We start from the raw sequence: 16,724 nt of genomic DNA, 5'->3' as shown, positions 1-16,724 counted from the left end.
TATTGTCATTTTTTTCTGCGAAAACATCAGCCCACATTAAAAATTAAATTATGTTCACTGATCTCAAGAGAAATTCTCTCTCTCATCTATCTATGTATCTATCTCTATGTATCTATCTATCTATCTATCTATCTATCTATCTATCTATCTATCTATCTATCTATCTATCTATCTATCTAATCTATCTATCATCACCCAAAATCTATTCACAAACCTTTTGAAGAATAGAGCTTTTCTGGAATGGATGGGACTTTTTAACGGATTTAACGGATTTAACTTTTTAATGCTCACATTAATGTGGAGGATTGTAAAAGAACAAGCAATTGAAAGCAGATGAGTTTCTTGTAAACTTTAATGCCAGCAGTTTCCCGTCCTAGAGCCCTTCCCTTATGCCTTATGTCTTATGGTTGCATTGAGTTAACTTTAGGCTAACTTCCCAAATTATATTGTACGGATAAAATCAAATGCTACAACTTACCTAGGAAGAGGGTGAAAAGCACAGACATTCCGCCTCTCTCTGTGTGAAAGAAACCTTTCTTCCTCTTTCTTTCTTTCTTTCTTTCTTTCTTTCTTTCTTTCTTTCTTTCTTTCTTTCTTTCTTTCCTCCTCACTTCTTCCCACTCAGGAAACCGACAAGCCGACCTGCTCAAAATTCAAAGCAGCGCCTCTGGAATGCGCTCTGGGTAATTGACTCCATGCGCCAGTAAAATATCCAGCGTGGTGCTTTTTTCGGGTTCTTCTGTCCTCCTGCCATTCATCCCCCCTTCAGTTTTCACGCGGAGAGGCGAAGAGCCGCTGCCGTTCCTCTCGAGCCGCCGATTCAGTTTGGAGCCTGTCAACATCTGGAAGGGGGAAAAGTCAGAGGCGGCAGCACAGCCGACAGACACATCTAGAACTGCCAGAGTAATTTGGTTTGTCTGGAAAGAAGAGGAGAGGAGAGACGGGGGGAGTGGGGAGTGGAGAGAAAGAGAGAGAGAAAGAGAGAGAGAGAGAGAAATCTCAGCCTGCAAGTATCACCTATGAGTGTGTACTGTACGTGTGTAAGACCCCTCCCTACCAACCACCAGGATTAGGGGACAGGGTGGTGGTGGAAGATTGGGCGTGCAATGAGTTGTTCCTGACTTCTGGCCCTTACGCAGCCCAACCTTCTTGGGGGGGAGTGGATGGTGGTGGTGGTGGTGGTGGGGAGAGCAAAGAGGCTTTCCTCGTGTCAAAAGCGGTTAAAGAGATTAAACGTGGAGAAGCATCCGCCTGCAAAGAAGCTTCTCCCCCCCCCTTTTTAAAAAAAGCAATGAAAATAAGGCGAGAAACACGGCCTTCCGAGATAGAAGTGTTGACTGCAGGGATGACTCACGATAGCAAATGCAAGCTCCCTGCAAACTCGTGCCCCCCCTTTCTCTCCCCCCCCCGCAAACCCCTGGAGCAGTCAGATGGAACTGTTGAATTGTGATGGCACCGTTTCCCCCAAAATGAAGGGCGGCGTGGTTTCCCTTTGTTTGGAAGGATGCCGAAGGAACCAGAGCACGCCCTCGGTGGTTTTCCTATGAGCAGCACAGGAGATTTACGGTTTCCTCCTCCTGCGATATTTTTTCAGCTTCCCCATTTTAGCCCATCACCTGGTGGTCTCCCATCCTTATATTAACCGAGTTGCAACCTTTTTAGATCAGCCAATGCTGCCATCTAGCTTAGCCAAATATACTGACCTAACTGGAATAGAAGGGAAGGGAAGGGAAGAGAAGAGAAGAGAAGAGAAGAGAAAGAAGAGAAGAGAAGAGAAGAGAGAGAAGAGAAGAGAGAGAAGAGAAGAGAAGAGAGAGAAGAGAAGAGAGAGAAGAGAAGAGAAGCGAGAGAAGAGAGAGAAGAGAAGAGAGAGAAGAGAAGAGAAGAGAAGAGAGAGAGAAGAGAAGAGAAGAGAAGAGAGAGAAGAGAAGAGAGAGAAGAGAAGAGAGAGAAGAGAAGAGAGAGAAGAGAAGAGAAGAGAAGAGAAGAGAGAGAAGAGAAGGGAAGAGAAGAGAGAGAAGAGAAGAGAGAGAAGAGAGAGAAGAGAAGAGAAGAGAGAGAAGAGAAGAGAAGAGAGAGAAGAGAGAGAAGAGAAGAGAAGAGGAGAGAAGAGAAGAGAGAGAAGAGAAGAGAGAGAAGAGAAGAGAAGAGAGAGAAGAGAAGAGAGAGAAGAGAGAGAAGAGAGAGAAGAGAAGAGAGAGAAGAGAAGAGAGAGAAGAGAAGAGAAGAGAAGAGAGAGAAGAGAAGAGAAGAGAGAGAAGAGAAGAGAAGAGAAGAGAGAGAAGAGAACGTCCTGCCTGTCGGCGACTACTTCAGCCACAACAACACAAGAGCACACAACAGATTTAAACTTAATATTAACCGCTCCAAACTTGACTGTAAAAAATATGACTTCAGTAACCGAGTTGTCGAAGTGTGGAACTCATTACCAAACTCCATAGTGTCATCCCCAAACTCCCAACAATTTACCCTTAGATTATCTATGGTTGACCTCTCCAGATTCCTAAGAGGTCAGTAAGGGGCGAGTACAAGTGCATTAGAGTGCCTTCCGTCCCCTGTCCTATTGCTCCCCTATATCTCCTATACCTTTCTTCTATTCCTATATCTCTTCTTCTATTCTTTCATTGATATGTTCTGTTCCTATATCTTCTTTTCAATTCTTTCTTAGATATATTTTACTATGAGTATCTCCTCTATAACCTTCATCATGTATTTTACTATGTGTATATAGATATATATACCCACTAAAACCCTCATTGTGTATTGGACAAAACAAACAAACAAACAAACAAACAAACAAACAAACAAGCAAACAAACAATATTGAGGGAATTATTTGTTTAGCAGAATGATGGTGTTTGGGGGAAAATGTTCTTGTGTCTAGTTATGTTCTGGTGTGCAGTGCTATCAACAATGGTTGGGGAGGGGGGAGATGAGTGAGCTGGGCCATTCCTTGATGGCTTATTGACGAATCTTCTATGTTTCTATCTCAACTCCAGGCTGAATGCAGAGAATCCCATTGCTGTGCCTGTTCCATTGAAAAACAAGCTGCATTAAATTCAGCAAGGCTAAAACCAAGGAGTTGAGTCTCTGCCTTACATGAAATTCTCGGGATTTCAAGGGACACTGGCAAGAGCATGGCTTCCCTTGGCTCCTGACACATTGATTCTATTAAAGCCATGAAGCGTTGGCGGGGCGGGGGGGAGAGCAAGGGAGCATTGATGACAGAGCTTGAGCCTTCATCTGTCGAAGCCATAATGCGGCACGACACGCTTGGTGTTTCTAGAATCTGGGGGGAAGGAGGAAAATGCACATTTTGGTCTCCGCTGATTTGCCGCATATACCTGGAAAAACCCAGGCAGAGTCCTTTTGCATGCTGGAACTATTCAAGTAACGGAGGGCAAAAGTTGCAAATGAAAGCAAAACTCATTTGCTCAATTAAAATGCTAAGATTCTGCTGGTATTTTTATTTCATTTTTTAAAATAATAATAATAATAATAATAATAATTATTATTATTATTATTATTATTTAGATTTGTATGCCGCCCCTCTCCGTAGACTCGGGGCGGCTCACAACAGTAATAAAACAATATACAACAAACTCCAATCAAACTCTGGAGAAGGTGCAGAAAAGAGCAACCAAAATGATCAGGGGTCTAGAAACCAAGACTTTCGAAGAGAGACTGAGGGAACTGGGCATGGGTAGCCTAGAGAAAAGGAGGGCCAGAGCGGACATGATAGCAGTCTACAGGTATACGAGGGGTTGCCACAGAGAGGAGGGGATCACTTTATTCTCCAGGGCACCAAAGGGCCGGATGAGGAACAACGGCTGGAAGCTGACCAAGGAGAGATTCAACCTGGAGATAAGGAAGAACTTCCTGACGGTCAGAACGATCAACCAGTGGAACAACCTACCAGCGGACGTTGTGAACTCCAATACTCTGGACAATTTTAAGAGGAAATTGGACTGCCATTTGTCTGGGATGCTATAGGGTTCCTGCTTAGGCAGGGGGTTGGACTTTATGACCCACATGGTCTCTTCCAACTCCAACAATAAATAAAAATAAAAATAAATAAATAAATCTAATAATTTAAAAGTCACTAAAAACCCCTTATTAAAAAAACAAAAAACATACACACAAACATACCATGCATAAACTGTATAGGCCTGGGGAAGTTATCTCAGTTCCCCCATGCCTGACGGCAGAGGTGGGTTTTAAGGAGTTTACGAAAGGCAAGGAGAGTGGGGGCAATTCTAATTTCTGGGGGGAGCTGGTTCCAGAGGGTTGGGGCCGCCACAGAGAAGGCTCTTCCCCTGGGGCCCGCCAAACGACATTGTTTAGTCGATGGGACCCGGAGAAGGCCAACTCTGTGGGACCTAACCGGTCGCTGGGATTCGTGCGGCAAGAGTTAAGCTTTCCTACTAGAGCAGGGGTTCTCAATCTGGGGATCAGGACCTCTTTGGGGGTCGAATGACCGTTTCATAGGGGTCACCTAAGACCAAGGGAAAAAATAAATTTCCCCTGGTGTTAGGAACTAAAGCTTCTATTCTGGTGCCTTGGAACATATTTTTACAATCCGACCAATCGGGCGTTTACAGTGGGGCTGTCCTTCTGACTGTCCTGCCAATCCGCTTAAAGTTCTGTTGGGAGAATTGGCGCTCGGCTTATGGTTGAGGGTCACCACGACACGAGGAACTGTATTAAGGGGTTGTGGCATTAGAAAGGTTGAGAACCGCTGTACTAGTGTCTGCTGAATTTAGATGAATTCCTTTTTTTAACAAACCTCTCCCTGACTGAATTTAGCCATAATTGGGATTTAAAGAGAAAACCATACAGTGTCTCCATCAGCAAATTTTGAATGGCATTGGAATGTTTCCTTTTCAGATATTCTTTATATTTTTCTTTTCTTAAGAATGTTGTGATTCAGTCCTTGCATGAATAGAGCTAAAAGTGTTCCAACTGGCTCAATCCTGCCAAGCCACACCAAATCCTCCCATGTATCATTTTTCCTTTTCAACTTTTGCCCTAGACATTTTTTTTTTTTGAGTGCTTCCTGTGACTTGCTACATCCAAAGAATTTCATTGTCGGCCTAATATTGCTTAAGAAAGTGAGTAAAAGTCTTCTTTTTGGAGGGGGCGAGTCCACATTTTCCCCAGTGTTGTTTAGGAAATAATATCCTTCATGAGGTTGAAGGAAAGAAGTACCTGCAAAGAACTCATTTTGTCCTTACTCAACATTTTCTCATCCTTTAGTTATAGAAGGAATCCATCCTTAAAGTGTCTTCTTGCTAATTGCACCATTGCTTGATCTCTTCTCTTCTCTTCTCTTCTCTTCTCCTCTCCTCTCCTCTACTCTACTCTACTCTACTCTATTCTCCATTCCATTCCATTCTCCAGGCATTTATATGTTTTTTCTCCAGTGCGGATTCTTTGACACAGGTTTGCATCGTTAGTAAAGCTCTTTCCACTCCCAAGGCATTTACCATTTCCCCTTGAAAATATCACCTGACTATTTTCTTTTGGCATCCAAAATAAGCACTAGGACTTATTTTCATGGAAACACAATTTTAGGGTGATTATAGGTTTCTCTCCTGTGGATTATTCGATATTTGTAAATGCTATTCGTTTTAGTCTTGGTCTAATAGATTGGGTGTGCTTGTAGGCAATAGAAAGAAAATAGGGGAAAATACGGTATCTATCTATCTATCTATCTATCTATCTATCTATCTATCTATCTATCTATCTATCTATCTATCCATCCATCCTTCCTTCCTTCCTTCCTTCCTTCCTTCCTTCCTTCCTTCCTTCCTTCCTTCCTTCCTTTATTTATTGGATTTGTATGCTGCCCCTCTCCGTAGACTCGGGGCGGCTAACAACAATGATAAAAACAGCATGTGACAATCCGATAATAAAACAACTACAAACCCTTATTATAAAACCAAACATACACACAAACATACCATGCATAACTTGTAATGGCCTAGGGGGAAGGAATATCTCAACTCCCCCATGCCTGGCAGTATAAGTGAGTCTTGAGTAGTTTACGAAAGACAGGGAGGGTGAGGGCAATTCTAATAAATAAGATCGGGGCCTCCCAACCTTTTTCTGTACCCCACACTTGTAATAGCCTAGGGGGAAAGGATAACTTAACTCCCCCATGCCTGGCGACAAAGGTGGGTCTTAAGTAATTTGTGAAAGACAAGGAGGGTGGGGGCCATTCTAATCTCTGGGGGGAGTTGGTTCCAGAGGCCTGGGGCCGCCACAGAGAAGGCTCTTCCCCTAGGGCCCGCCAAACGACATTGTTTGGTCGACGGGACCCGGAGAAGGCCAACTCTGTGGGGCCTTATCGGCCGCCGGGATTCGTGCGATAGAAGGTGGTTCCTTCCTTCCTTCCTTCCTTCCTTCCTTCCTTCCTTCCTTCCTTCCTTCCTTCCTTCCTTCCTAACTTCCTAACTTCCTAACTTCCTTCCTAACTTCCTACCTTCCTACCTACCTACCTACCTACCTACCTACCTACCTACCTACCTACCTACCTATCTATCTATCTATCTATCTATCTATCTATCTATCTATCTATCCTGTTTCCCCCCAAAGACCCCCTGATAATAAGCCCAATTGGACTTTTGAATGCATGGCAATAAGGCCACACGCTTATTTCAGGGTTAAAAATAAAATAAAAATAAGACAGGGCCTTATTTGGGGGAAACCACAGTACTAGAAGAGATAACTTTAATCACCCCTGTCCTTTGGGAAGTACCCCAAGTGTATGATGGCTAACCCCGGCTGCAGAACTTCCACATGGTTGCAAACAGATAACAATAGTAAGGCTGCGTTTTCTCATCATCTCCTTGGGCAGCGTCACAAACCTTCTGTTCCAAATCTACCCGTTTCTTGACGCTTTCTTCTTCTTTCTTCCAAAGGCATTAACATATAATCAAACACCCAGAGATGTCAGATTCTGCTGTCTAACAGCTGCCCTCGTTTCCCTGGCCTTTTTTTTCCTTTCCTTTTCTTTTCTTCTTTCACAGGACTCCGTTGTAGGCAATTTACGGTTCAGCCTGTCATGGCACAGGAACCCCAAAGGAAGTGAGTTTCCGGTCTGATGAAATTAACACTGGCAGCCTCCTCCCTCCCCCCCCCCCGTGCCAAGTGATTGATGAAACGAGGAGATCTGCTGCTTTAAAAGGTTGTGCTTCGCTTTCAGCTAAGTGTAGCTTTGAGAAGCGTTAAAAGGAGAGATGGGGGTTGGGGGTGAATTCCTTTAAATATCTCCATCCACCAACGATTTCAGGGTGGAAGATGAAATACAGTGGTACCTCTACCTAAGAATGCCTCCACTTGCGAACTTTTCTAGATAAGAACCGGGTGTTCAAGGTTTTTTTTGCCTCTTCTCAAGAACCATTTTCCACTTACAAACCCAAGCCTATGAAACCGTAACCGGAAAAGGCAGGGAGAAGCCTCCGTGGGGCCTCTCTAGGAATCTCCTGGGAGGAAACAGGGCTGGAAAAGTTGGGGAGAAGTCTCTGTGGGGCCTCTCTAGGAATCTCCTGGGAGGAAACAGGGCCAGAAAAGTTGGGGAGAAGCTTCCGTGGGGCCTCTCTAGTAATCTCCTGGGAGGAAATAGGGCCAGAAAAGGTGGGGAGAAGCCTCCATGGGGCCTCCCTAGGACTACTGGGAGGAAATAGGGCCTCCACCCTCCCTGTGATTTCCCCAATCGCACGCATTATTAGCTTTTACATTGATTCCTATGGGAAAAATTGCTTCTTCTTACAAACTTTTAAGAACCTGCTCACGGAACGAATTCAGTTCGTAAGTAGAGTTTCCACTGTATCTTGAGCGTGCCTCATTCTTTGCTGGGCATAAACCACAAGTGAACATTGCAGGGGGGGGGAAAGTGATATTGACAGAACATGTCTGGGTCAGGTTAGATGCAAGGGCCATGGAAGAGGTCAAATTGTGAAGCTCGCTTGGGGAGACCACCCAGGAGGAAGAGAACCACAGTCGCAGAGCCAAAAATGCCATGCAAAATGTCTTGAAAGTAGTAGAACCAGCTGTTAGCAGCAGCAGCGTTAACGCGCAATTAGTGTCTGCTTAATTTTGTACGTTTCGGTTCAGTAAATTAGGTTTCAGAATGCGGCTATTCCCCCCCAGGCCTCCTCCGACAGATAGAATTAATGGGGATGAGGTGGTGCGAAAGTTAAACCTGCGTGATTTAGTTTGCTTGGTGAAGTTTCTGCTCACATATACGCCATTGCAACACGCTGCGGTTTTTAAATATTCAGAGGAGAATCAGAACTGCAGAAAAAACAATGGCTGCCAATCTGCCTTCCATTGAGGACCTGTATACTGCACGAGTCAAAAAGAGGGCGGTGAAAATATTGACTGACCCCTCGCATCCTGGACACAAACTTTTTCAACTCCTACTCTCAAAATGTCACTACAGAGCACTGCAGACCATGACAACTAGACACAAGGACAGTTTTTCCCAGAATGCCATCACTCTGCTAAACAAATAATTCCCTCAACACTGCCAAACTATTTACTAAGTCTTCACTACTATAACTACTAGGTTTTTCTCATCATTCCTATCATCTTTTTCCTCCCACTTAGGACTGTATTACTGTAACTTGTTGCTTGCATCCTAAGATTTTGATTAATATCGATAGTTTCTTCATTGCTTATTTGACCCATATGACAATCATTGTTATACCACATGATTATTGACAAATATATTTTCTTTTATGTACACTGAGGGATTCTTTTCCAAGACAAATTCCTTGTGTGTCCAATTACAGTTGGCCAAGAATTCTAATATATAATAATAATAATACTACTCTGTAAAGAAACAGATGAAACAATAGATGATGATGGTGATGATGATAATTATTATTATTAGCCACTCCAAGTCCTCGGAGAGGAGCGGCATACAAATCTAATTTCCCTCTCTATTTACTATTACGGAACATCCAAAATATACTACTTAATTTTATGTATATATGCCCTCTGTGTACATACATATTACACACAGGTGCACAAAAATATACATTATCTACTATATAAACAGCACGCAAAGCTCTTCTAAAATTATACACATTCAACCTCATTTACTGTGATAGGAAAAAACATACCCAGAAGGGAAAAAAAGAAAAAAATTCAAAATTTTTCTACCGGTTCTGCATATCTGACCAAATTTTTCTACCGGTTCTGCATATCTGACCAAATTTTTCTACCGGTTCTGCATATCTGACCAAATTTTTCTACCGGTTCTGCATATCTGACCAAATTTTTCTACCGGTTCTGCATATCTGACCAAATTTTTCTACCGGTTCTGCATATCTGACCAAATTTTTCTACCGGTTCTGCATATCTGACCAAATTTTTCTACCGGTTCTGCATATCTGACCAAATTTTTCTACTGGTTCTGCATATCTGACCAAATTTTTCTACTGGTTCTGCATATCTGACCAAATTTTTCTACCGGTTCTGCGTACCTGACTGTACCTGTAGGAGTCTATCACTGGGCACAGATTATATATAAAGAGCTTCAAAGAAAGGAACATAAGGAAACATTCTTAGAATTGGATGTCCTGTTCTGAAAAATGTTTCCTGTTCAAGCTTCCTGTTCACTTTAAGAAAGAAGGAACGGAAAAAGAAAGATAGAAAGGAGAGGCTTGGATGAGTTGCACTTCAGCAAAGCCTCTTTACACCTCATATTAATTCCTCCGTTCTCAACAGCATCTTCTATTCTTAGCTGAGGCGAAACCGTTCAATTTACAGGAAAAAAAACCCTGCTCCATAAAAAATAAAAACTGCCTTGAAAAAAGTGATTTTGTAAGGAAAATCTTGCTGGCAAGAAAGTCTTCATATTCAAGAGGTTGCCTTATGTGAGACAGTGATGGAGAACATAGAAACATAGAAGATTGAAGGCAGAAAAAGACCTCATGGTCCATCTAGTCTGCCCTTATACTATTTTCTGTATTTTATCTTAGGATAGATGTATGTTTATCCCAGGCAATATTAATTCCAAAATACAGACTATTATTAATTGTTAATCAGATTTCTATACCACCCTTTCCCACATACTCAGGGCAGCTTACAACAAAAATAAATACAATAATACAGTGGTACCTCCAGTTACGAACTTAATTCGGTTCTTAAGTAGAAACGTTTGTAAGAAGAAGCGATTTTTCCCATAGGAATCAATGTAAAAGCAAATAATGTGTGTGATTGGGGAAACCACAGGGAGGGTGGAGGCCCTGTTTCCTCCCAGGAGATTCCCAGGGAGGCCCCATGGAGGCTTCTCCCCACCTTTTCCGGCCCTGTTTCCTCCCAGGAGATTCCCAGGGAGGCCCCACGGAGGCTTCTCCCTGCCTTTTCTGGCCCTGTTTCCTCCCAGGAGATTCTTAGAGAGGTCCCACGGAGGCTTCCCCTGCCTTTTCTGGTCTTGTTTCCTCCCAGGAGATTCCTAGAGAGGCCCCACGGAGGCTTCCCATGCCTTTTCCAGCCCTGTTTCCTCTCAGGAGATTCCTAGAGAGGCCTCACGGAGGCTTCTCCCTGGCTCTTCCGGTTACAGTTTCGGAGGCTCGGGTTTGTAAGTGGAAAATGGTTCTTGAGAAGAGGCAAAACAATCTTTAACACCTGGTTCTTATCTAGAAAAGTTCATAAGTAGAGGCGTTCTTAGGTAGAGGTACCACTGTACTCTGAAAAATGCAGTATTCTATTTTTTTTAGGTAGCAGAAACACCGGAGCTGGAAATATAGTCTCGGTCTTTTGAAATTATGGAAGCTCAAATGGCATTGAGGATGTACTGATTTATTTCCACGTCCTCGGAAAAAGTTATCTTGGCTGCATAATGGCTCTAGCAACAGGCGAGAAAATTTAATGAGAAGCGAGAAATTTTTTTGCAGCGAGGTAGGAATGAAGCGTCTCTTGAGTTTTAGCTCTGGGCCATGACATAGATCGCCTTTTATTCTCTGAAAGAGGTAAGCGCTGCCATGGGAAGACAGATTAGTTTGAAGCGCTGCCTTTGTGACAGCAGCCAACTGGAAAGGCTCTCCGCTAATGAGGTCTTCCGAAGTATATCGCTCACGTTGCAACCTGTCGAACGAGAAGAAGAAGAAAAAAAAGAAGGAAGGGCTTTGAAGGGTTGTGAAATTGACTTCCTTTGCTGAGCATCTTCGTTCAACATTAGTCGGGCTGCCTGGAGCGGAGACGCCAGTTGTAACGGAGCCACAGCTGGGGGCTTACAAGTTTTCCATTACAGCTTGGAAATTTCCCCTTCCCGAGATGGCGAATAAATCTCCTGCGTTAAGAGAGAAATGAGATTTTTCATCCCAGCCTCCTCTTTGTGTATATTGAATGTTGACTGAAACCAGGATGAAAGGACCTTGCGGAAAATCCTGTTTCTGTTCGTTGTGATTACTTTGCCTGAACGTCTCAATCACGCGATGTCATAGAGACTCATTTATTTTCTTTGAAATATAAATTATACACGCACACTGTATTTTTCGGAGTACAGTGGTACCTCTACTTACTAACTTAATTCGCTCCGTGACCAGGTTCTTAAGTAGAAAAGTTTGTAAGAAGAAGCAATTTTCCCCATAGGAATCAATGTAAAAGCAAATAATGTGTGCGAATGGGGAAACCACAGGGAGGGTGGAGGCCCTGTTTCCTTCCAGGAGATTCCTAGAGAGGCCCCACAGAGGCTTTTCCACGTCTTTTCCAGCCCTGTTTCCTCCCAGGAGATTCCTAGAGAGGCCCCACAGAGGCTTTTCCCTGCCCTTTCTGGCCCTGTTTCCTCCCAGGAGATTCCTAAAGAGGCCCCACAGAGGCTTTTCCCCGCCTTTTCCAGCCCTGTTTCCTCCCAGGAGATTCCTAGAGAGGCCCCACAGAGGCTTTTCTCTGCCCTTTCTGGTCCTGTTTCCTCCCAGGGGATTCCTAGAGAGGCCCCACAGATGCTTTTCCCTGCCCTTTCTGGCCCTGTTTCCTCCAGGAGATTACTAGAGAGGCCCCACGGAGGCTTCTCCCCGCCTTTTCTGGCCCTGTTTCCTCCCAGGAGATTCCTAAAGAGGCCCCACAGAGGCTTTTCCCTGCCTTTTCCAGCCCTGTTTCCTCCCAGGAGATTCCTAGAGAGGCCCCACAGAGGCTTTTCTCTGCCCTTTCTGGTCCTGTTTCCTCCCAGGGGATTCCTAGAGAGGCCCCACAGATGCTTTTTCCCACCTTTTCTGGCCCTGTTTCCACCTAGGAGATTTCTAGAGAGGCCCCACGGAGGCTTCTCCCTACCTTTTTCGGTTACAGTTTTGGAGGCTCGGGTTTCTAAGTGGAAGATGGTTCTTGAGAAGAGTGGCCAGTGGGCAACATTTGGTGTATAAGTTGCATCCAAATTTTCACCCTCTTTGAAGGGGAAAAAATTGCATCTTATACTCTGAAAAATATGGTGTGTGTGTCTCCATTGTCTATTGTAAGGATTGTTGTTGTTGTTTTGCTTTAGCCCTGCACCAGAGACAGAGCTTTTGTGAGTTCTTGTTCCAAATGACTTGACTTGAAGCTGATCTCTTCCACTAGGTTGACTTTGATATTAAAAATGGAAGACACCGGGGACTTTCTGCATCCCGAGCAGAGTACAAGTGGCGAGAGTCAGACTTTTGTTTTTGCAACTTTTCTAAATGCGTCTATAAACTTCGGCTGACTTGGAGTCTTCTACTCAAAAGGAAGCCAAGCCACAGTGCCACAACTAAGAGCCAGAAAAGGTGGGGAGAAGCCTCCGTGGGGCCTCTCTAGGAATCTCCTGGGAGGAAACAGGGCCGGAAAATGCTGAGAGAAGCCTCCGTGGGGCCTCTCTAGGAATCTCCTGGGAATAAACTGTGCCTCCACCCTCCCTGAGGTTTCCCCAATCGCACACATTATTTACTTTTACATTGATTCCTATGGGAAAAATTGCTTCTTCTTACAAACTTTTCTACTTAAGAACCTGGTCACGGAGAACGAATTAAGTTCGTAAGTGGAGGTACCACTGTATTATTTTATTTATTTTTGTTATAAGCTGCCCTGAGTATGTGGAAAAGGGTGGCATAGAAATCTAATTAACAGTTAATAATAGTCTATATTTTGGAATTAATATTGCTGAAGTATATGAAATATCACAGTGGTTCTGTCTTGGATTGTTCTGGGAGAGAAACCCAGAGTTTTATGTATCTACTTAGAAAGAAAATTAATGCATTTTAAATAAATTACAGTCACAGCTTCAACGTTCATTTCCTTCGTATTTTTTTTTAAAAAAGCATATTGTAAAGAAATGTTCTGAACCGGTTCATTTTTGTTTGAAAATCTGGATAAAATCTTTAATAAAGTCAGCTTGCTGAAAAGTCAGGAAGGATCTGGAGAATTCACATCAGATAAGCACTGCTGAAAAAGGCAGAACATTCCCACAAAATCAGTGTTTCCTCTTTAGGGAAGCGTGGAGGGGATTTATTATGCAGGAGACCCCCTCAATGGATGCTTGGGGGCTAAGAATAATCTAAAGGCGTGGGATGTACTTTCCTTCCCCTTGCATAAAATATAAACCCCACTAAGGCTGGATCTGTTGGTGCCCTGATGCTCAGAACCAACGAGGGGGACAGGAAGATTTTAACTGAGCTGAAATAGCAATATTTGAATCGCGTTTGTTCCCGGTGTATTTTCACATTTTGGAATTGAAAACGGAGATCCCTATTGTGATCTTCTTTTCCTCCCCTCTCCTCCCTCCCTCCCTTCTTTCCTTCTTCCCCTGCTCTTTCCTTTCCTTTCCTTCCATTCCTTCCCTTCCCTCTCTCTCATCTCCTTTCCTGTCCTTTCTTTTTTCTTATCTTCCTTTCTTTTCCTTTCTTTTCCCTCCCATCCCCTTTCCTCTCCTCACCACTTCCCTCCCTCTCTCCTCCCTCTCTCCCACCCATTCGCCCTCCCTTCTCTTCCTCTCCTCCCCCCTCTCTGGCCCACCCTTTCCCTCCCCCTCCCTCCCTTCCTTTCCTTCCTTCCTTCCTTTCTTTTCTTCCTTCCTTCCTTTCCTTTCCTTCCTTCCTTTGTTTCTTCCTTCCCTTTCTTCCTCCCTCCCTTCCTTTCCTCCCTTCCTCCCTTCCTTTTCTTCCTTTCTTTTCTCCCTCCCTCCTTCCCTCCCTTTCCTTCTTTCCTTCCTTCCTTTCTTTTCTCCCTCCCTCCCTCCCTTTCCTTCTTTCCTTCCTTCATTTCTTCCTTCCTTTTCTCCCTCCTTCCCTTTCCTTCTTTCATTCCTTCCTTTTCTCCCTCCCTCCCTTCCTTTAACCCCTTTCCACCAGTCTACCCCATCCCTGCCCAGTTAAATGTTTCCCTTCTTCCCCATTTGATTTTTGATTTTTTTTAGTGATCTCTTAAACAGCCCATCCCAACGTGCTACTGTGAGAATTCACAAGACTCACCTGGAACAGATGGTCAAGTGAGGACCACGTCCGTCCTGCCTGTTGTGCTTGCAACCTCCCAGCATAAAGGAACTTTTAATTGCCCTCGGCCTCAGCCATGGCTGAAGGGCCCAGCTGCTGGCGCTGCTTCTAGAAAGGGGTGTGGGGGTCCCTCCCAGGGTTCCCTCTCAAAGAATATTCCACAAAAAGAAATTAGAAGCTGCAACAAGCGGAACGCTACGTGGTTCACCAGGCCCTTTCCCCCCCTCGCGAGGCTGAGCAGAAGCTTAAATGAAGGTTGTACATGAGCAGAAGGAGGAGGGAGACGATTAGAATTAGAATAAAAAGGGAAAGAGGAGGAAGAAGAAGATAAAGAAGAGGAAGAGGAGGAAGAAGAAGAGGAAAAGTTGGAAGAGGAAGAGGTGGAAGAGGAAGGAGAGGGAGAAGAGGAAGAAATGGAAGAAGAAGAGGAAGAAGAGGAAGAAGAAGAAGAAGAGGAAGAGGAAGAAGGAAGAAGAAGAAGAGGAAAAGGTGGAAGAGGAAGGAGAGGGAGAAGAGGAAGAAATGGAAGAAGAAGAGGAAGAAGAGGAAGAGGAAGAAGAGGAAGAGGAAGAAGAAGAGGAAGAAGAAGAGGAAGAAGAAGAGGAGGAAAAGGTGGAAGAGGAAGAGGTGGAAGAGGAAGGAGAGGGAGAAGACGAAGAAGGAGAAGGAAGAAATGGAAGAAGAAGAGGTGGAAGAGGAAGAGGAAGAAGAAAAAGAAGAAGAAGAGGTGGAAGAGGAAGAGGAAGGAGAAGGAGAAGAGGAAGAGGAGGAAGAAGAAGAGGAAGAAGAAGAGGAAGAGGGAGGAAGAAGAAGAAGAAGAAGAAGAAGAAGAAGGAGTTGGTTTTCATTTTTCACCTCAATACAATTTAATATATATTTCAATACACATACTTTAAACTACATCAATAACATACATATTTATATGCATTTTGATTCTACCAGTCCCACGTCAGTATCTCACTTGGCATCTATTTTCAACTGTTCATCAGTCTGTTTTTCTTCTTTCCTCTTTTCTCCTCCCTCTATCTCCTTCTCCTTTCCTTCTACCTTCTTACTCCGTCTCTCCCCCTACTCCTGCTTCTTTCCACTCCTTCTCCTCTCCCTACCCCTTTCTCCTTCCTCTTCCTCCCTCTTTGCAAAGAGCAATCACCCCCTTTCCGAAAGAGGCCACTGCGTCTAGGGCTATGCTCCTTTCTGCTGGTGTGTAACTCATTGCTGTTTCTCCTTCAGTGAATCATATCGCCACATCTTTTGAATTATTCACTGCTGACCTTTATGGGGGCAGAGGAAAAAAAAGCAACGAAAAACAACCCAGATTTTTTTTGGGGAAAAAACATGCAAATATGCTTCTTTGGCCCAGGGCACCGTTGTGTTTGGGGTTAAAATTAAACAACTTGCCTGAAAAAATGTGAGCGCAAAGTCTTCCATTCCCCCACAAGCCTCCAGCAAATGTGGTCTGTGCTCGGGAAGAGTTGCTCTATTAATGTTCAGAAAAAAATCACTTTATCGAGTGCAAACTAATGACTGTGTTTCCTTTTCTGCTGGCTTAGGCTGCTCTTTTCCCCGGCAATTATTCCATTATCGGAATTGGTCAGAGTATATGAAATGTTTTGAAGAACTGGTGCTGTTTGGTACAAGAGTTCATCTTTAGTGGGATGCTTCTGTTGTCATTTATGGAAAAGGGCATTCCATCACCTCATTTTCCCTTTGCAATCTAGCCCTGAATCTAAGCTAACTTTATTGTCATTCTGTTTTTACTGCGAACACATTGGCCCATATTAAAATTTTAATTCTGTTGTTTGTTCTCAAGAGAAAGTCCCTCCCCCCCTCTCTCTCCCTCTCATCCATCATCTGTCTGTCTGTCTGTCTGTCTGTCTGTCTGTCTGTCTCTCTCTCTCTCTCTCTCTCTCTCTCTCTCTCTCTATCTATCACTTCCTCCCATGTTGACTGTATGATTGTAACTTGTTGCTTATATCCTAAGATTTTATTAATATTGCTTCTTCATTGCTTATTTGACCCCTATGACAATCATTAAGTGTTGTACCACATGATTCTTGACAAATGTATATTTTATTTTATGTACGCTGAGAGCATATGCACCAAGACAAATTCCTTGTGTGTCCAATCACACTTGGCCAATAAAATTCTATTCTATTCTATTCTATTCTATTCTACTCTACTCTACTCTACTCTACTCTACTCTACTCTACTCTACTCTACTCTTATCTATCTATCTATCTATCTATCTATCTATCTATCTATCTATCTATCT

The 16,724-nt window shown here is 43.6% G+C and overlaps 1 protein-coding gene across 1 annotated transcript in view; it reads right to left on the bottom strand.

The window, feature by feature from the left end:
* Window positions 1-764, bottom strand: part of CLMP (CXADR like membrane protein) — a 49,220-nt gene extending 48,456 nt beyond the window's left edge. The window contains exon 1 of the mRNA XM_070765874.1: window positions 479-764. Coding sequence (XP_070621975.1) covers window positions 479-506 — 28 coding nt within the window. The 5' untranslated portion in view covers window positions 507-764. The remainder of the gene's footprint in view (window positions 1-478) is intronic.
* Between the last annotated feature and the right edge of the window lie 15,960 nt (window positions 765-16,724).

This window comes from Erythrolamprus reginae, chromosome 12 (genome assembly GCF_031021105.1).
Source record: "Erythrolamprus reginae isolate rEryReg1 chromosome 12, rEryReg1.hap1, whole genome shotgun sequence".
Classification (NCBI taxonomy): Eukaryota; Metazoa; Chordata; class Lepidosauria; order Squamata; family Dipsadidae; genus Erythrolamprus; species Erythrolamprus reginae.
This window is presented reverse-complemented; position numbering and strand designations above follow the sequence as displayed.